The sequence below is a fragment of the Drosophila willistoni genome (assembly GCF_018902025.1).
Source record: "Drosophila willistoni isolate 14030-0811.24 chromosome 2L unlocalized genomic scaffold, UCI_dwil_1.1 Seg168, whole genome shotgun sequence".
Classification (NCBI taxonomy): Eukaryota; Metazoa; Arthropoda; class Insecta; order Diptera; family Drosophilidae; genus Drosophila; species Drosophila willistoni.
Genome location: NW_025814047.1, coordinates 10,296,118 through 10,315,661, shown reverse-complemented (window position 1 = coordinate 10,315,661; position 19,544 = coordinate 10,296,118). Strand labels below are relative to the sequence as shown.

Genomic DNA, 19,544 nt, shown 5'->3' with positions numbered 1-19,544 from the left:
ACTTACCCTCATACATATGTATGTATACATATGTATGTATATACTTTAATATACATACGTTCATATGTATGTATAGCAATTCGAATGGATTCCTCTAATAAGTACATATGTACATATGTATGTATAATGTGCATGAATATACATATACGCTGGGACATTGCGTCGACATGTCGCCGCAAATTCGATTGAAAATTCACCCACTATTTTGCTCGGACATTCCGGCGAAATGTCGTTGCAAATTCCGTTGAACATACGAGCGACTTGGTTCTTCGTCTTCAGCGGAATTTCCGGCGACATGTCGCCGAAAATTCGTGAGAATGTCCGAGGCGCTAGGACACACAATGCTAAATGTCGCCGCAAATTTGTATGGCATGTCCCCTGAAATTCCGAAGCGACATCTGACAAATCGCCTCGGATTTTCAGAGGAATTTGCGGCGACCGGTACTGAAGGGATGTTCATTTATATGCACGTCTTTGTTTGTTTTTTAAAATTTTGAAACAGAACAAATTTTTTTTCTTATTTTTCGTCTTTCTCTACGATTTTTAGCGAAATAAGCGTAGAAACAAGTACATATTTATAGACATTATGTACATATGTCCTAGTTTCTATAAACTTACCTTTATAAATTTAATGCACAAAAAACTCCACCAAACTTATGCAAAATCGTAAACAAATCCTATTTGGATAAACATGTGCGGAAACAAGTATCGATAAATAACGATTACACCAAAGGTATCGATAACAACTAATGAGTACAATCTTAAGTAAACAAATGGGCAGTTGACAAATTTTTGGTTAATTTGAAAGGGTAAATATTTACTATCGCTACTCGGGCTTAAAAAGCGCTTAAACTACCTAAATTTGGTATCAAACAAAAGAGAAAAATTCCACGAGCACAACCTCAGGTGCGCCTTGGCGATTTATTATGTAGTTTTTGTGCAATTAACAAAAGAAAAATCATGTTTTTAGCGGGATTATAGCTAAAAGTAGATTTTTCCGGCTAAAAGAAGCTGTCTAATTTTGAGATCGCGTTGCCAGATGCCAAATGTTGGATACACGAATACGCTTTTTGAAACTTTTGATCGCACTATTCTCAACAATCGAAAATATTGCTGAGTTTACATTATTTCTTGATTTTAGAGAACAAATATAGTTCAGAATACAATATTCGGCTGCCAGAGCAGCGGAATATTCCTTAATTTTATAATTTAGAGTAAAATATTTAGCTGCCAGGGCGGTCAAACAACGCGCCAAATAAAAATTAGCATTTGCCAACACTGAAATCTAGCTTTAGCCGATTTTTTTACTTTTCAACACTGAAATCTCGAGTATAAAATTAAGGAATATTCCGCTGCTGTAGCAGCCGAGTATTGTATTCTGAACTATATTTGTTGTCTAAAATCAAGAAATAATGTAAACTCAGCAATATTTTCGATTGTTGAGAATAGTGCGATCAAAAGTTTTAAAAAGCGTATTCGTGTATCCAACATTTGGCATCTGGCAATGCTATCTCAAAATTTGACAGCTTCTTTTAGCCGGAAAAATCTACTTTTAGCTAAAATCCCGCTAAAAACATGATTTTTCTTTTGTTAATTGCACAAAAACTACATAATAAATCGCCAAGGCGCACCTGAGGTCGTGCTCGTGGAATTTTTCTCTTTCGTTTGATACCAAATTTATGAAGTTTAAGCGCGAGTAACGTAAGTAAATATTTACCTTTTTATTTAACTAAAATATTTATTTTCAACTTTAAAAAATGTCGAAAAAATTTCTGGCAGCGCCAATAGAAACATAATTTGGTTTTCGCATGTTTTGTATTTTTTAACACTGAAATGTGGTATTAACTAAATGCTAACATTCGTCAACGCTATCGCTAACGTAAACAACACATCGTGCTATTTACAAATTTAAATTTTTATTAAAATGCCTAACTGGAATCAAATCCAAACTCAACTGCGGAGCAGCGTCAACCCTGTTGTGTTCTTTGACATAGCTGTAGGAACCACAGTAAGTAACAAACGTTCAAAAGGATGACGTATCATACAACAATTGAAACTGCCTGTAGGAGATTGGACGCATTATTTTCGAGTTGTTCGCCGACGCTGTACCCCGTACTGCAGAAAATTTTCGACAATTTTGTACAGGAGAATACCGTCCAGATGGAGTGCCTATAGGATATAAGGGGGCAAGTTTCCACCGAGTAATTAAAGACTTTATGATCCAGGGCGGCGATTTTGTGCAAGGCGACGGAACTGGGGTAACAAGCATTTATGGTATTAAATTTTCAGACGAGAACTTTATATTGAAACACGATTCCCCCGGGCTACTGGCTATGGCCAACAGCGGCAAAGATACCAATGGCTGTCAGTTTTTCATCACATGCGCCAAGTGCAACTTTCTCGATGGTAAGCATGTTGTCTTCGGAAGAGTATTGGATGGATTACTTATAATGCGAAAAATTGAAAATGTTCCGACTGGGCCAAATAATAAACCAAAACTGCCGATTACTATCTCACAATGTGGGCAGATGTAGTTTTAATAATGAATAAAAAAATTTAAATATTTTTATTATATGTATAAGCTAAGGAGTAGTCACCTTTTAATGCTTTCTCTTTGCGTAAAGTGCAGCAGTCCTCGATCATAAAATTATAATAAACAGAGACTAGAGGAATAGTGGACAAATGCCATAAAGCGTGTGCATCTAGAATCCACAATATGGGTGGAAAATCAAATAATTCCAAGCTCATGGCTAAGGCAAACAACACATAAAAGCGTAGAATACGTCGAAAATATGGTCTCCTTGTTCTTACTTGGTGACACCAAATGAACCACCCCACAGCGGACAGCAAGCCAGTGCACACATTCACTTTCATATTAAAGGAATAATTTAACTTGCCCAGGCTTAAATAGGCAAAGTAATTAATATAGTACGAAACAAAAGCCAAAGTAATAACACCGCGTAGAAACAGCGAATACCGATGCAGCATTCTCATAATCATGCAGTACAGACAGCTCAGGACAACCGCATAGCCACAGGCGTAGTCAAGTAGTTCCGTAAGTGGGTTATCACGCGTATGAAATATAGAAGACCATATCCAGCCATTTAGAGAAGTCTGCAAAATAAAGTAGTTTAGTAAATTTGCTTATGATTTTTTAAGTCAAAATTTTTTACCAAACCAAAGATATGACATAGAATATAGCAAGGACTATCATCACGTACTTCTCTACGAAACTTCCTCAGCATACGTAAATGCATGAGAAAATTCAACAAGGAAAAGAAAACCGAAGCCGGCTCCTGCATGCCCATCAGTCTACAAAAAGGCCATTTGCCATAGAATTGGGGAATGGGCCATCCCCTCTCAAAAAATGCAAATACAGTCCGCCACATGCAGGCATACTGACACTCATCCTAGACGAAATCAGGCGAAAGCCTATAATATCTAACATATTACAAAGACCAAATTAAACATACTGCACATGTCCATTGTGTGATTAAATCAAAAATTGATTGCTTGTAGAACTTCACCGCTTGCTCTTGAATTTCCTTTCCGTTTAATGAACAATTTGTACGCTCACAGTTCTCACGACAATTACGAAAAAACTGTGTTCTATCACCTGTAGATCCTGATACTAATGTGGATATCTCACTTAGCAAGACCAACAGTAAGAGGCGACCTTCAGTAGAATTAACATTAAATTTAGTCTTTCTAATAGTAATCATTTTTAAGTTTTAAAAACAAATTTTAACCAATTTGCCACCTGATAAAGATGTGCAGTACAGCTAGGAATGTTAGAAATATCTATACGATACATCGCATATCGATATTCAAAACGATATGTAAGCCTTATTGCGATATTTGGTCGATGTATCGATATTTATTGCAATATATCGAATAGGACGTTTTTTTTAACCCCTGGCTCTTTGTTACAGGCAATTTATATAAAGTAACAACTGGTTTATAATGCCAAAGTAAGTTTTTTATTTGACTAAACTCAAAAATTAAGTCTGGCAAGTAATTCTTTGCAAAATGAAAAAATCACACAAATTCATTTATCAACTTATAATTTATTACAATGTATGTATATATGTATGCATATTAAAAAGACCATTGTCGCCACGTCAGTACCTAGAGAACGGTTCTGGTCAGACAATAAAGCAAACAAGAAACCGACTAAAGCCACAAAGACTCGAATCTTTTATTTTTGGGATGTTTGAGTAAAGTTACTCGGGCCCAAAACGCGCTAATTAACAAAAGAAAAATTAAGTTTTTAGCGGGATTATAGACAAAAGTAGCTATTTCCGGCTAAAAGAAGCTGTTAAATTTTGAGATAGTGTTGCCAGATGCCAAATTTCGGATACTCGAATCGCGTATTCTGAAACTTTTGTTCGCAGATTAAAGGCCGTAATCTTAGCATATAAAATAACAAAGTTATTAATCAAAGTCACTGCTTTCGACCGATCGTTCCTATGGGAGCTATATGATATAGTCACCCGATCTTGATCAAATTTGGCACAGTCGTTTACAGGTGTAATAAACTCACCAACATTAAATTTCACAACAATAGCTCAGAAAATAACGAAGTTATTGAGAAAAGTCACTGTTCGTGACTTTGGTTTTTGTATTGGAGCTATATGATATAGTGGTCCGATCCGGCTGAATCCGACATACACAACCTGTACACTATATACAAGCCTACATGTAATTTCAGCTCTGTAGCTCTTACGGTCTAGGAGGAGTTTGCGCTGATCCAGACGGACGGACGGACATGGCTATTTGATCTCGTCTCGTCGTGCTGATCAAGAATATATATACTTTATATGGTCAGATATGCTGCCTTCTATGCGCATCTTTGACAAAAATTAATATACATTTTTGCAAAGGTATGTACATATATCCAGTAAAAAAGCTTTTCTTATGTGTATTCATTGTTGTTTTTATTTTTTAATTAAAAGGAAAAACCACAGTTAAATGTTAAAAAGAGTTTCGATATCGAAAATATCGATATTGGACGATATTGTACGTCAAATGATATTTTCGATTTAATATTAAATGCGATATTGTCGTTGATATGCAAAATTATTTTCTTGGCCCTTATGCATCGCTAATTACAGCCAACATTAAAGAAAGACCGCATAAATTGACCAAATTCGAAACAGTGAAATCTTAAACACCAATAGATTTTTATATTTTACAAAATTCCACAAGGTACAGTAGTTGGCATATGTATTTATACGAAAAATCGTTTTTGACTTTAAGACGTTGTTGTTGCTTTTACAGACTAATAACGGTATATATATATATAAAAAATAGATCACCCTTTTCACCATCCAACAGAGACGTTCATACTTTACGCGGTCCGATTGACTTTTTTTTATCGGTATTTGCTAAATGCATCACTGAAAATTTGCCATTCTCTAGAAAAGAGTCATTTTACACCAAAAACAATGGGTGAGAAAAGAAAAAGCAATTTTTAAGCAGTTAACAAATTTCTTTCCAATTTGGTTCTATTTGAGTTTCAAAGCTACCACATCGAAGCTTCGGAAATACATACATATTTACATATATGTACATACATAATGTATGTGTGTAAGACATACATACATACATACATAGTTATAACTACTTAATAATACCTATGTATTATATATATTTTTTTTTGACGATGGAAAGTTTTTTATTTATTACAGGTGTTTGGCTCGCAGTATGTATGTATTATTAAAACTTTCTAAACATTTAAAATCTTAGAAGTTTCTATTCGCTGTTTCACATACACCGTTAAAAGCATTCGCTTTAAAGTGGTCTTTTGTGTTCCAATTTTTACCATTCCGATTTGATAATTACCAATCGTCGCCTTTTGGTACGAAACATTATTTTTGGGAAAAAACAATTGAAAATACTAAAAATATGCAGAAGTTGAAGGACTCCACTGACAAAACATTGGGATTCAATTCAGGTGTGATTCGCGAGAAGTGATCAAACGAAGGCAGGAGATGTGGCGCACGTGTGAAAAAATTTTCTGACTTTTGTACATGTCGATCTGCGACCGACATACGACTGAATAAAGAACTCTAATGGCCTAGCTTACTATGACTGACTACAAAAATAAAACAAAGTGATTTCTGAATTCGCCACGAGCGGTGGCAAATGTCCCAGCAATTGGAAGCCGAGGATGCTCTGAGATTAGACCCAAGCGTACAGCGGGAGTTTGGACCGTTGATAAATATTATTGAGGTAGGTATATTATTTAAATTGTTTTCTGTTTAACGTCATATGTCACTCTTCAGGCAAAAAAAACTTTATTTACCATCATTATGCGGGTTAATCTAAAAGTTATGCTCCTATGTCTTATTTTGGCGGTAATGACGATTACTGTTGGCGTTTACATGCGTTGTGTGACTTTCCCATTCGGACCTGGCGAACTTCAATTGAGGCGATCTAATGAGGATTCACCCACTAAAAACTCACTCCGAGTTGAGGCGACTTCGGCTTGCCATCTTCAAGACATAGAATGCTCCATTAATCAGGAGTATAATATTCACTGTAAACGAGATGAAATAGATAATGAGGTATATGTGCCCTTTTCATTTCTCCATCAGTATTTTGACGTAAATGGAGCTCTTTCCACCACCAGTGTTGGCGGTAGCTCCGTGGCAGATGTAGCTAGATTTGATTGGATGCATAGTAATGCCAAGATCAATTTGCCAAAGGGCAAATACGATCCTCATGGTGTTTTTATGTATTTTGAAAACTATAATGTAGAAGTCAGGGATCGCGTTAAATGCATCAGTGCAGCTGAGGGAGTTCCTGTCAGCATTCAGTGGCAGAAAAGTGGGTACTTCTATCCAACTCAAATAGCTCAGTTTGCCCTCTCGCACTATAGCAAGAATTTGACGGAGGCTGCACCACGTGTGCACGTTCTGGAGGATGCTGATGCAAGTCAAATGGAATGGCACATACCAAAAGCAAGTAATATGTCACGAATTTGGCATCCCAAATTTAATACAAATGTCATACAATTTGAAACAGCTATTGGGTATTCCAGTGCCATTTTTATTAACCCTCGTCAGACTTTGGACCTTTTATTAAGCGTTGACCTTTTATTGGTAACAAACAGTAGCAGTTTAATGGTCAAGGTTCTTAATCGGGAGACAAAATTAAAATATAATCTGCACTATTTGCCAGCTGATCTTCTCTTGAGCGTCCAGGACACGAATATCTATTACGGCATGGGACGATTATCGTTAAATCGATGGCGCCACCTTACTCGCGATCTGCATATCGATGTACAGAAAGCTATTGTTTTTGGAGCCAAACATTCGCCAATTAAGGTCCGCAGGACTGATTTGGAAATACTTAGTATTTCATTTTTGGGCATTGGATTCTATGACAACATTACATTGTCCACAAGTAAGCACTTGGCCCACTTTTATGATGCTGCAGAATGGTTAGTTCATAATCAGGATCCACAAACTGGTGGTTGGACCAATCCAGTGCGAAGAAGTTTAAATGGTTTCGCTGAACTAAAACCTGGTTGGATTTCGGCCATGGGACAAGGTCATGCAATTTCCGTTTTGGCAAGAGCCTATTGGCACTCTGGCGGAGATGAGCGTTATCTTGAAGCAGCAGTAGCTGCACTGCAACCCTACAAAATTTTGTCCCGAGATGGTGGAGTCTTAGCACAATTTATGGATAAGTATTACTGGTACGAGGAATATCCTACATCCCCTCCGTCGTTTGTGCTAAATGGCTTCGTTTACTCACTACTGGGACTCTACGATTTAAATAACACAGCTCCATCACGAGTTGCCTGCGAGGCAAGCAAACTTTTTACCCAGGGCATGCATTCGCTTAAACAAATGCTTCTACTGTACGACACAGGATCGGGAACTACCTACGACTTGCGTCATTTAAGTTTAGGTGTTGCTCCAAATTTGGCACGCTGGGATTACCATGCCACTCATGTCAACCAGTTGCTACTATTGGCTACTATTGATGGTGATCCGTTAATAACTCAAACTGCAGAACGTTGGAAGGGTTACATGTTCGGAAAACGAGCCAAACACAACTGAGGAAATTGGTAAAGGTTTATTGTTATTGTCCTAAAATCAAGTGATATTTAGATTTCGTATGTAAGACAAAAAAAAAAAATTAACATTTTATTTATTGTTTAATTGTTTTCTATGATTTTTTTTACCTTTTACGTTAATTTTGTGTTAAATAATAAGATATTCTGTAATTCTGTTTATCTGTAACCAACAAAAATCAAAAATGAAGACAGAGTTAGTTCTGCAATAATAGTCATTCCCCGTTGATAGAGAACTGCACCATTTTTGATCGCAAAATCTAGTATTTAAGCTTATATGTACATACATTAGTATGAATATCTATAGTTATGTATGCAGGAAATAAGTATCTTAAATTGAACAGGATAACATAATTATACTATTAATAAAAGTATTGAGGGTATATGTACTTTGATTTGTCAATTTTTTTTTAAATATATAAAAACTAATTCCTGTTTCAACACTTACCTACTAAAAACCCCTTAAGAATTTTTGTCAAAAATCGCAAATCAAAAACGAGACTATTGGGTCTTCACAAAAGTTCAGATTGTTATTTACTTGCACCTTGGTATATGATGTATTATCGGTTGGTTAGAAAAACACACAACTTTTAGGTAAATTCATACATTTATTTCATGTATTTAGTGTTCAAAATTAAAAATATTTAAGAGCACTGTTCTGTTGCTATGCTTTATATCCCAGCGACTTCAAATTGGCATTACAATATAACACATGTTTTTATTGTTTATAAAAATTTGTATCTGAATTATTCTTCTACAGCGAAAATTTACTTTAGATTAATCAAAAACGTAATTCAAAGAGAGAATTTCTGTTGTTTTTGTTCGTTTTGTCATCAAGACCTTTGCGAGGTAAGCACATGTGAACGTATTGATGGTGGCCCATTCCGCCGCCGCACTTCATGAATAAAAGCATTTTCCATTTGGGTGCAAATCAAATCAAAGAATATATTCGCTATATTGCTGTGAAATAACGATTTAAACTCAAATGCGACTTTAAAGTCTATAACGCAAGAATTGGGTATATCCTTTAAACCAGGACTGAAGCGCCATTCGTTCAACAGATACTTAAAAAGACGTCCATCATGGCACTCGGATTTTACGAGCCGTGGTTTTTCTAACGTTACTCGCGATGTATAGACTTCACTAAATGGAGGGAAGCCAACAATGAGATCTGCCTTAAATCCTTGGGTGTCTTCACTATGCACATTAGATCTCTTTACATAGGGAACAAATTTGAAGTAATTTGGCACATCTGAAACTACCTGGAACATGTCCTGCATGGAGTACCTATGTAAAAGTCATTTATTTGTGTTTAATACGAAAAAAAAAGGAAGGCTTACCCAACTAGTTCTTTTTTGTTGTACCGCCGATTTTTCTTCCTCAGATCATTAAACGTTATGTAGGACCTCTGAATGCCATTGGTATAGGACCTCCTGCAAACAGTGGCATAGGAGGCAGATATCCGGAGTAGCACTAACAGTTTCACAACAATTTTTGTATGTACAATCGTGTGCGTTTCTACATCATTTCAATGTTTTAAATTATATAATTTAGAGTAAACATTTACCTGCTGTGCTACTTAATGTATTGTTTAGTGCACTTATAACTCTTATATCAAATATTCCAATTTTTAGCATCTTTACGAAGATAGTTACCGCATTTACATGACTAGTGAAATCAGGCTTCCACGCCCTCATAAAGGCACCAGCTGATTTCCATATGTAACAGAGTTGCCAGATCAGAAAAAATACAATTTTTTTTAGGGAAAAATATATGAACATTTGTTTTTCCGTGTTTAGTTTTTTAACGTTTGAAATATATTCCGTTCTTTTAATAATAACTAAACAATGTTATATTAAATTTCAAATTGCAGTTTAATTTCACATAATAGCACAAAAACTTTGCTCCTCTTCCTTCGTCAATGCCAGTCCTGACAGCTCCTTTTGCTTCATTTCCAAATAAGTATTTTCATTTCGCTTTTCTAGCCACGCCGGCAGAGGATTTGCCCAATCCTGTGGTGGTTGTTTCCTTTTCTCCCAAGTGTCGTTTGCATAATGTGCGTTTAGTCGAGCAAGTCTTCGATGCTCTTCACTTTGAATAACAGCTTGGCCAGCATCTAAATCGTTGCCATTAGATTGCTGGTAGCGTTCACAATTTCTGTAGTCTTTTAACCATTGGGAGCAATCTGAGTCCCGTCCAAAAATGAAATATTGATGGAAACGAGCTTTGAAACTGACACAATCGTCATACTCATCTTTGTACAAGTGACACGTTCGAATCTGGATAATTACTATAAGTTTTCTATGTTCTTATTGAAAATATTAATACTTACTGCCCAGGTGTCCGCAAGACCAATTTTAGAATTACTGCTTGGTGAGTGATCGGTTTGTGTCATTGTTTAAATTACATAAAATTTCGAGTGACCCACATGGGCTTACCAGACTAACACAATATATGTAAGTTGCCTTTAAATTAAATGGCCAGATTGACAAACAAAAACCTGTTCATAACTCGTCCGCTTTAAAATATTTTTTCTATTATTAATGTGCAACAAATGATACTGACCTGGCTCTCAAGCTGCTGGACAACAGCATGCAGACCAGACGTCTGAAAATATGCCACAGACTTGACTTGCCATTTAGACTAGAGACGGACTAATGATTCCACCCCCATTTTCAAATTCAGTGTATACAGTAATAAAAGTAAGTGTTATTAAAATATTATGAAGTTTTCATTCCCTAATCAATTTTGTCTTTTTCAGAATCCATCCAAAATTCGATTCCGGATGAGCCGACGTGCTAAGAAATTGTTTGGTACAAGCCAAAGACACGTAAATTAAGCAAAACTATCAAAAACGTAAGAAAATGTAAATATAAATATGTATTTAAATTTAATTTAATATGTTAAAGAATATAAATAAAGAAATTAAAATAAATATGCTATTAAATAAAAACTAATGCATGTTAAAAACCACATCAAATCAAGTTTTTATTTATTTTTGGGAAAATGTGGAGATATTCCATCGACAATGTCGCCGCAAATTCGATTGTAAATCCGAGCTATAATTTCGCTGGGACATTGCGTCGACATATCGCCGCTAATTCTATTGAAAAAACAACCACTATTTTGCTGGGACATTCCGGCGAAATGTCGCCGCAAGTTCCGTTGAACATTCTTCGTCTTCAGCGGAATTTCCGGCGACATGTCGCCGAAAATTCGTGAGAATGTCCGAGACGCTAGGACACACAATGCTAAATGTCGCCGCAAATTTGTATGGCATGTCCCCTGAATGTCCGAGGCGACATCTGAGAAATCGCTTCGGATTTTCAGAGGAATTTGCGGCGACCGATACTGAAGGGTATGGCCATCCACGTGACTTCAAATGGACATGGCTTAAGACATCATTTCTAATACAGAGAAAGCTACACTGGACAAAATTTTCTTCTGTCCTTTTTTGCAAGGATTCACAAGGATATACAATTTTAGTCATTACATTAGCATTCAAGCTAAGAATACAAGCCAAAAAAAAAAAGAGAGATCACATATGAGATTCAAATAACTAATTTAAGCGACGAATTTAGGAACAGAAATTTTACGGTAAGAGAACTCTAAGAGGTAGTCAACATTTTAACGATAAAAGCCAAATTTGCAATTATATTTTCCTTTTTATACCTTTGCAGAGGGTATTATAAAATTGGTCAGATGTTTGTAACGCACAGAAGGAGACGTTTCCGACTCTATAAAGTATATATATTCTTGATCAGCATAAGAAGTCGATATTGCCACGTCTGTCCGTCCGTGCGTATGCGTTTTACTCAGCCATCTTATAAGCTATCGGGCTGAAATTTATTTTCTGTCTCCATTTTTTCATAATTTTTATGAAAAAAATTGGAGTATCCCCATGAAATTTACTAATGTGATAGTATTGGATATAAAACACCAGATCATCAGAACATCATTATATTGGATATGCGTGCCGTGCTTTGCTTAGGGAATGATGGAAGAAGAAGAAAAAATTTTAGTAAAAAGAGAAATTATGTTTTGTTTGTGTATTGATGAATTCAGTTGCAGGGAAAGAAATTTCGAAAAGTAAAAATATTATTGCCCAAGACTGCAAGGGTATATAAACTATGCCGAAGTTAACTTCTTTGATATTTTTAACTTTATATTTTATATTTCAACTTTCCTTTATTCTACTTTTCTACCCAAAAATATCAACACTTTTAGTTTATATACATATGTATATTGAAAAACAGCAAGATTTTGCTTTTTTTTTTTGGTGGGGATCGAAGTTGACCTTCTCGGTAAAAATGACCATCAAATTATTAGCTCTTCTATTTATCGAACTTTAATGAAAATGTCCAGTGTAAAAAAACTTTAACACGATTTCGTTACGATGTGCACTTTTTAAGTCGGTCGATCGTTTCAATCGTGTTTAAAATATTCATTGACGAAGCTTCAAAAGTTTGGCCGAAAACGCAATTTAAACATTGAAACTAAACATCTCCATGAGTTGCAATAAAGTGACATTCGAATGTACAATAGCTAAATTGAGTTGAGTGAATATGAGTACAAAGCGGAATGAGTATGAATGAGTGAGTGATTTCGCACAATGTTGAAGCAATGAGTAAGAGTGAGAACATGCGTAAATGAGAGGACAGGCTTCGAATGTATTCGAACGTCAAAACGGTTGTTGTTGTTCTGTTGCTCTGCAGAAAAACTAAATTGAGCACAAAGCAAGGAGTAGAACTTAAAGAAAATGTATTTCACAATATTGGGAAACCTAAAACATAGAAAACAAAGACTAGAACTTAAAGGAAACAAAAAAGAGCGAAACTTCGACACTCCACACGAAATACAATGTATGTATGTTCTGTGATACCCGAGTAATTCAAATGTTTTCAGCATGTCTCATTCTCACTCAATTCGCTTTGCATGAGTGTCAAAATATACTACTACCACTAACCATAGAACACATAGATGGGACAAACTCATGATTTTTTGATTGCAAACGCTAGCCTAGTCATGGAACCCCAGAGAACTTCGGGAAAACCCGAACGCTCGTACTCTCAATGAGAGCGTAAAGTGGGGAGAGGGCCAAGCAGCTACGAAAATAATTCAGTCTAGCACAGACTACCGAACGACGAAGGCAGGCCTATGTCGCTTGTGATTTCGTTCTGTCTATGTATGTGTACACTCGTCGGTACATGCTCAGGCTTCGTAGTGTGTGTGTGACGTGAAGTTGTACAACATCGCATTTCAATAGCTCGCTCGACCAAAATTTTTAATTTTCGACAAAACAGCGACAATGCGAATAGGATATGCCCCTGTGGAAAGAATATCAAGAAATATTGGCATCATCTTCGTATGTATCTCGGTGGCTGTGCCGATAGAGTGTTCGCTTGGCGATCGGAATATCCCTGGTTCGATTCCCCCACTTCGAAACCCGACGAATAAGGTTTTTTTTTCTTCTATTTTTTAATAAATAAATAAAAAATAAATAAATAATAAATGAATAAAAAAGAAAAATAAACAAAAACTAAAGAAACAAAAAATCCACAAAAAAAAAACAAAATTATAAAATAGAAAAAAACCTTATTTAAGCCGACGATTTCGAATTGGGAATCGAACCAGGGGATATTCCCCAAAACGCATCACCAAACGAGCACTCTATCGGTACAGCCACCGAGATACATACGAAGATGATGCCAATATTTCTTGATATTCTTTCCACAGGGGCATATCCTATTCGCATTGTCGCTGTTTTGTCGAAAATTAAAAATTTTGGTCGAGCGAGCTATTGAAATGCGATGTTGTACAACTTCACGTCACACACACACTACGAAGCCTGAGCATGTACCGACGAGTGTACACATACATAGACAGAACGAAATCACAAGCGACATAGGCCTGCCTTCGTCGTTCGGTAGTCTGTGCTAGACTGAATTATTTTCGTAGCTGCTTGGCCCTCTCCCCACTTTACGCTCTCATTGAGAGTACGAGCGTTCGGGTTTTCCCGAAGTTCTCTGGGGTTCCATGACTAGGCTAGCGTTTGCAATCAAAAAATCATGAGTTTGTCCCATCTATGTGTTCTATGGTTAGTGCTACTACTCTATACACATTCATTCATTGTGTGCTTCTCACTCACTCAATTCTATTCCATTCGAATGAACTCAATATTGCGTATTGATGTCTAATTGAAACCCTGACCAAAAAAATAAAAATTAAAAAAAGAACTCTTTTTATTACCAGCTTTTAGAAGCATTTTTATTATACCCTTGCAGAGGGTATTATAAAATTGGTCTACCCCAATAAAGTATATATATTCTTGATCAGCATGAGAAGCTGAGTCGATATAGCCATGTCCGTCTCTCCAAATCAATTTTAAGCTGCCGTCTTAATCTAGCGAAATGAAACTTGATATTTGAGCTACTTGTAGCCCGGAGAAGATAAAGTATGAAAATTTTCAGGATCGGACCACTATATCATATAGTTTTATAAGAAAAATAGGTTAAAAAATTGGAGTATCCCAATGAAATTTACTTATATGATAGTTTTGGATATAAAACATCATATCCCAATCAGATCGAATAAATAGAATACAAGTTACAAACTGTGTGAGTCTGGGGATGGGGAAGAAAAAGAAATGGAAATTGATGAATTGAGTTACAAAAAAAGACTTTGGAACATGTAAAAATATTCTGGCTAAGGACCGCAAGGGTATATAATATTGATAATTTTGTAATATTTTTTATTAGAAATGGCCCTATCTAAGAGAGATATCTAAATCATTTTTATTTGGCTCTCGCCGATTTATTTAAGCCTTGCACATATGTACTTCAAAGCACTCTTTTAACGTCTACAACGTCCACGGGTTTCTTTATTATTTTGAGTGTTCATGGCACTACGTATTCTTGTTAGTGAATATATAAGTATCTTCTGAATATTATTATAAGTTTCGTCCTCAAAAATGAGATATTTTGAGCCGTATTACTAAAATGTTCGTCGAATTTTTGTTCCTCGCCGAAGGGAAAATTGCAATACTAATATTTTTATATACTGTTGAAAAAAAGACTTCAAACGAGGTAAAACGTGGTAATTTAAACTAACATTTACATATATGTATAGCAATCTATCTTATTGAAGCAGAAAAGCAATTTATATTAGCATCTAAAATTTTTATAAAAATGTTGAGTTTTTAAATATGTCCTTCTCGCTGTCCTCCTCCTTTTTCATTATTGTAGGTTAACTCCTACAAGAGTTATGCGCTAGACAATTAAAGATTCCAAACTGGTGTTACAGTTTTGATCGTCAATGTACATTTCAGATTACATGTGGGAGCCATGTGATATACTATACTTACATGTGTTCATTAATATATACGTCTGTTCTCATTTGCAAATAATCGAAAATATTACCTGTTTGTGCTTTTAGTTCCAAGCGACAGTGCTTTGTTTCAAATCGCCAAATTGTATCATAGTTTGCCTTAGTCAATTTCAATTTTCACAGAACAATCTTAAATATTAGTACTCAAATAAAGGAAAACCTTTCAAAATTGCCTAAAAATAATATTACGATTTGGCACTTTTCAGAAGTTGGAGACAAAAGAGAAGTGATATTATGGATCTATTATTAAATACAAGTCACCCGATGTTGTTTGGCTCTAATTTTTTTTCATTAATATATACGTCTGTTCTCATTTGCAAATAATCGAAAATATTACCTGTTTGTGCTTTTAGTTCCAAGCGACAGTGCTTTGTTTCAAATCGCCTAATTGTATCATAGTTTGCCTTAGTCAATTTCAATTTTCACAGAACAATCTTAAATATTAGTACTCAAATAAAGGAAAACCTTTCAAAATTGCCTAAAAATAATATTACGATTTGGCACTTTTCAGAAGTTGGAGACAAAAAAGAAGTGATATTATGGATCTATTATTAAATACAAGTCACCTAATGTTGTTTGGCTCTAATTTTTTTTTTTATAAAAAACTTTGATTCTGTTTTTAAATTTAGCTTATTTAAACATTAAGAAATTTATCGGTCAAATAAACATACGTTTTTTGTATTTAGAAAACAATGAGAGCCAAACAACATCGGATGACTTTCTTTGGCCCGGACGACTTCTTTTGCGCCACCTTGTAGATTCGAATATAGTCATCGGAAATACAAACAAAAAATGTTGTGTCGGATTTTAAAATACTCCTGGCAATATCTAATACTACATTGATAGTCAAGGGCTCAAGTGTTACTTTTTTTTAATACAAGTAATTGCACAATTATTCATGATGTTACGTTAACGCAATTATCTGGTCTTGCACTTACAAAACTAAAAATAACATAGACGTAACTTAAAGAGACACCGACTAATGGCAATATCTCATTTTTGTTTTAACTTATGCGTAATTAGAGAAAATGTACAGGTTTTGAAGAAAAATTATTTGCTAATGCTACTGCCGTAAAAGCTCGTCCCAATGGATATAGGAGGGGTTACGGAATATTCCTCTTTTTTAACAAATGGAGGACTGGGCATTAGGAATTTTATTTCTATATTCATATATGTGTATATGCATATGTTTATATATACATACATACATAAACACAAATATATGAATTTCATTTTTTGTTTTTGCATTCTTATTTAGGTTCTAAACTTTAGTTTGACTTTTAAGACTTAGAAGCTAAAAAAAATCATCAACGGTGATGATCATTATGATAGATAGAGGCAGCTGCGCGCTACTGATCGATCGTTTGGGGCAAAACTCCATCCAATTGCAGCAGCTGAAGCTGAAGTTAGTACTTATTATGTTGGGCCAGCAGCTGCATGTCTGTCAAATATTTGATGATGTGCACCTTAGCCTCGGCCTTTTGTCGTACTCCCAACGTGTTGAGCATATCAGTAACGACCATGCCAAACGATTGATCTTCAGCGCTAACAGCCTGAGAGACGTTATTCTGAAAAATTTTTATAGTATTCAGCATATTATCGCTGTGTTCCTCTTCACTGCGTTCGCGCTTTAACGGTGGCTCGTAAAAATATGGTTTTTGATCCTTGCCTACGGCAGTGGCTAATTGCTGTGCATCTCCTGTGACTGTAATTTCTAAAAAGGAGAAGTCTCAAGGAATCAAACGAAAACATTTTGTAGTTAATGGCATACCATGCGGATGTGTTAGAGCTTGCGCCGAGGTGGTGGCACTGCCATTGAACGGTTGAGCAAATATATCCACCACTGTCTGTTGCTGCGGTTGTTGTTGTGTGGGATCGGCCACCTGGTTAGCGTTCTGGCTTCCGTTAGAACACTTACCCAATAAAGATTCACGATACTGCCGAATGGAGTCGACCAAAAATTGCATTTGTTTGAAATAACGCCAACGAGACTCTTGACACAGTTTCATCTCGCGTGCAAATTTGTCTCGTAAACTCTTCCAACGTTTCGTGCATTTTTGTTCTGCAAGAAACAAAATGAAACTTTTGAGACATTTGTAGAATAAAGACATATGTACATATGTACATACTTATAACAAATTTTCTTATACACAAGAAACCAAAATACTAATGAAATTAAAAACTCTGTAGAGGGTCCATTAAGTCGTTGCCAATTTCTTACGATATTTTTATTTTTGAAATAAAATTTATAATCCACTAATTTGCACTAATTTTGTACTTTAAACTAAAAATAGTGTAAAATGATGGCAAACCTTTTTTTGATAAAATAATCTAAAAATTTGAACTAAAAAAAAAAAAAATTAAATCGTGGCTTTATTATATCGACTATTAATTCTGATCAAGATATATTGAATATACATTTAATGTGCCCAATCATAATCCGCGCGACATCCGTTACAACTAATGCAACATGCAACTAATAATTTTAAAGCTATAGGAAATCTGATCATAATATCTGGCAATAAGGCGGCAACCCTGCCACGTTGTCAAAATCAAAACAAACGTGTTAGCCAGCAGCTGTTGGTAAAAGCAGCGAAAAGAAGGCAGATTCCTACCGAACGTCGTCATCTACGTCAGCAGAGGCGGTGACGTTACTGCAAGTTCATCGAAGCAAGACAGTAGCATTAAACAACCTGTGGCTTCTTCACCAAAAATATGTAATAAGTTTTGAAAAAATTCAGACAACCTACTAACAAAGACAAATAATTAGAATTTCTAAATTGCAAAATTTGTTCGGAAGACTGAATAAAGCAAGACTATTTTAAGGTGGTGTGCATTTGTTGGTATACTTGGTGGAAAATTAAATGAAAGCGGCCTGGTTGGCCGTATCAATGTGTGCGTGAGAAGCGCGATAAATGGATGAGGGTGAGAGAGACAACTACAGCGACGTCGACGCAAAAGTACAGCAACGTCAAAAATATTGACTGCACAGTCAAACACATACAGCTACTTCAGACAGGAGCGCACTAAGGGGCACATAGAAGTGTTTTTTAGTTCTTACTACCAAATCAAAGTTAGAGCTGTTTCATGTTTTGGTTTTTAATTTTCTTACTACCATTTAAAAAATAATCCGACTCCATGTTTTGTTAAAAACAGCGAACCCCTTTAATTGAAGTACCACGCTCCTGAAATTTCACAACCGCTACTGCGTCGTCGCTGTCGCAGTTTACTTTTGCGTCGTTTTTTGTACAAAATTAATCAATTTGGCCAATAACCAGACAGAGACCATTTAACTTACCAGGCACACCAAGTGTTTCGGCTATTTGCTTCCATGTCTGGGCCTTCCTTACGAAGTGTTTATAATTATAGTGAGATCTGTCGTATATTACAGGATTTAATTTTACGGCCTCAATGAGATTGAGATCGAATTGCTGTTCTAAATTTGCATCCAGTTTGTCCATCTCGATGACCGTCGTAAGGGTATGCACTAAAGAGGAGTGGGTAGGATGTTGGTTTTTTACGGCACACACACACTGACGAACACTCACTCTGCTTCTAGTCTTCGCTAATTGTTGTTATTTGGCGCGAATGCACGTTTAGTGTTTGTTTTTATTTTGCTTTTGGTTTTGTCTTTATTTTCTTTTCTCTGCAGTTCAAATATTTCTCAGTCGTGCACACGACGCGACAGCAACGCAAACTTCGAATGAAGCGGCGCTGCAAAACGGAGCAGAATTATATTATTGTTTTCTCGCTTGCACCTGTATGCATACACCAGAGTCGTTTGGTCTTCTCTTTTCCACCTATTCATTTTATTTCAGCAGCTGCGTCGACAGTGTTAACAAACAGGTACCTCGCAACAGAGTGTTGCACAAAACTTTATATAGAGATGAGAAAAAAATTATGTTTGGTAGGGGCGCCACTGAATTAAATTTATAATGAAATTACAGATGGCGTAGCGTTTGAGTTGTAATAATTTTTTATAAATTCACCAGAAACACTGGCAATTTGGAAATTTTAATTATACATGTTAAGAGTTTAACAGGAAATCCGCCTTGGATTTAAAAACAAACCA

General features: G+C 35.7%; 6 protein-coding genes and 1 long non-coding RNA gene across 13 annotated transcripts; 3 read left to right on the top strand and 4 right to left on the bottom strand.

The window, feature by feature from the left end:
• Positions 1–1,837: 1,837 nt before the first annotated feature.
• On the top strand, positions 1,838–2,564 carry LOC6652209 (peptidyl-prolyl cis-trans isomerase H). The gene is made up of 2 exons (XM_002074541.3): positions 1,838–2,008; positions 2,067–2,564. The coding sequence occupies exons 1-2, from the start codon at positions 1,925–1,927 to the stop codon at positions 2,532–2,534; spliced, it is 552 nt and encodes a 183-aa protein (XP_002074577.1). The 5' UTR covers positions 1,838–1,924; the 3' UTR covers positions 2,535–2,564.
• Positions 2,506–3,796, bottom strand: LOC26529563 (post-GPI attachment to proteins factor 3). Its single transcript, XM_015176509.3, has 3 exons — positions 3,474–3,796; positions 3,174–3,410; positions 2,506–3,114 (listed from the first exon to the last, which is right to left on the bottom strand). Exons 1-3 carry the CDS (start codon positions 3,720–3,722, stop codon positions 2,557–2,559), a joined length of 1,044 nt encoding a protein of 347 aa, XP_015031995.1. The 5' UTR covers positions 3,723–3,796; the 3' UTR covers positions 2,506–2,556.
• Positions 3,797–4,790: 994 nt separating this feature from the next.
• Positions 4,791–5,576, top strand: LOC124459966. The gene is made up of 3 exons (XR_006953923.1): positions 4,791–4,883; positions 4,956–5,208; positions 5,281–5,576. It is a non-coding gene; the product is annotated as an uncharacterized LOC124459966 (long non-coding RNA).
• Positions 5,577–5,740: 164 nt separating this feature from the next.
• On the top strand, positions 5,741–8,611 carry LOC6652210 (D-glucuronyl C5-epimerase). 4 transcript variants are annotated; one of them, XM_023181085.2, is made up of 3 exons: positions 5,741–6,234; positions 6,288–6,969; positions 7,030–8,611. In XM_023181085.2, exons 1-3 carry the CDS (start codon positions 6,148–6,150, stop codon positions 8,070–8,072), a joined length of 1,812 nt encoding a protein of 603 aa, XP_023036853.1. In that variant the 5' UTR covers positions 5,741–6,147; the 3' UTR covers positions 8,073–8,611. The 4 variants fall into 4 exon arrangements, with proteins under 4 accessions (XP_023036853.1, XP_002074578.2, XP_046865849.1 ...); XM_002074542.4 differs by having other exon boundaries at positions 5,742–6,234; positions 6,288–8,611; XM_047009893.1 differs by having other exon boundaries at positions 6,176–6,234; positions 6,334–8,611.
• A 167-nt stretch (positions 8,612–8,778) lies between these two features.
• On the bottom strand, positions 8,779–9,798 carry LOC6652211 (coenzyme Q-binding protein COQ10, mitochondrial). 2 transcript variants are annotated; one of them, XM_047009894.1, is made up of 3 exons: positions 9,654–9,798; positions 9,427–9,604; positions 8,779–9,373 (listed from the first exon to the last, which is right to left on the bottom strand). In XM_047009894.1, exons 1-3 carry the CDS (start codon positions 9,781–9,783, stop codon positions 8,920–8,922), a joined length of 762 nt encoding a protein of 253 aa, XP_046865850.1. In that variant the 5' UTR covers positions 9,784–9,798; the 3' UTR covers positions 8,779–8,919. The 2 variants fall into 2 exon arrangements, with proteins under 2 accessions (XP_046865850.1, XP_002074579.3); XM_002074543.4 differs by having other exon boundaries at positions 9,427–9,559; positions 9,654–9,797.
• Positions 9,799–9,880: 82 nt separating this feature from the next.
• LOC6652212 (UPF0545 protein C22orf39 homolog) lies at positions 9,881–10,552 on the bottom strand. Its single transcript, XM_002074544.4, has 2 exons — positions 10,419–10,552; positions 9,881–10,365 (listed from the first exon to the last, which is right to left on the bottom strand). Exons 1-2 carry the CDS (start codon positions 10,479–10,481, stop codon positions 9,967–9,969), a joined length of 462 nt encoding a protein of 153 aa, XP_002074580.1. The 5' UTR covers positions 10,482–10,552; the 3' UTR covers positions 9,881–9,966.
• A 5,774-nt stretch (positions 10,553–16,326) lies between these two features.
• On the bottom strand, positions 16,327–19,311 carry LOC6652213 (transcription factor Adf-1). 3 transcript variants are annotated; one of them, XM_015176510.3, is made up of 4 exons: positions 19,021–19,267; positions 18,771–18,959; positions 17,244–17,534; positions 16,327–17,186 (listed from the first exon to the last, which is right to left on the bottom strand). In XM_015176510.3, coding segments are annotated over exons 1-4 (789 nt in total). In that variant the 5' UTR covers positions 19,022–19,267; the 3' UTR covers positions 16,327–16,878. The 3 variants fall into 3 exon arrangements, with proteins under 3 accessions (XP_015031996.1, XP_002074581.1, XP_023036834.1); XM_002074545.4 differs by having other exon boundaries at positions 18,771–19,311; XM_023181066.2 differs by lacking the exons at positions 18,771–18,959; positions 19,021–19,267 and adding an exon at positions 18,088–18,190.
• Positions 19,312–19,544: the final 233 nt, after the last annotated feature.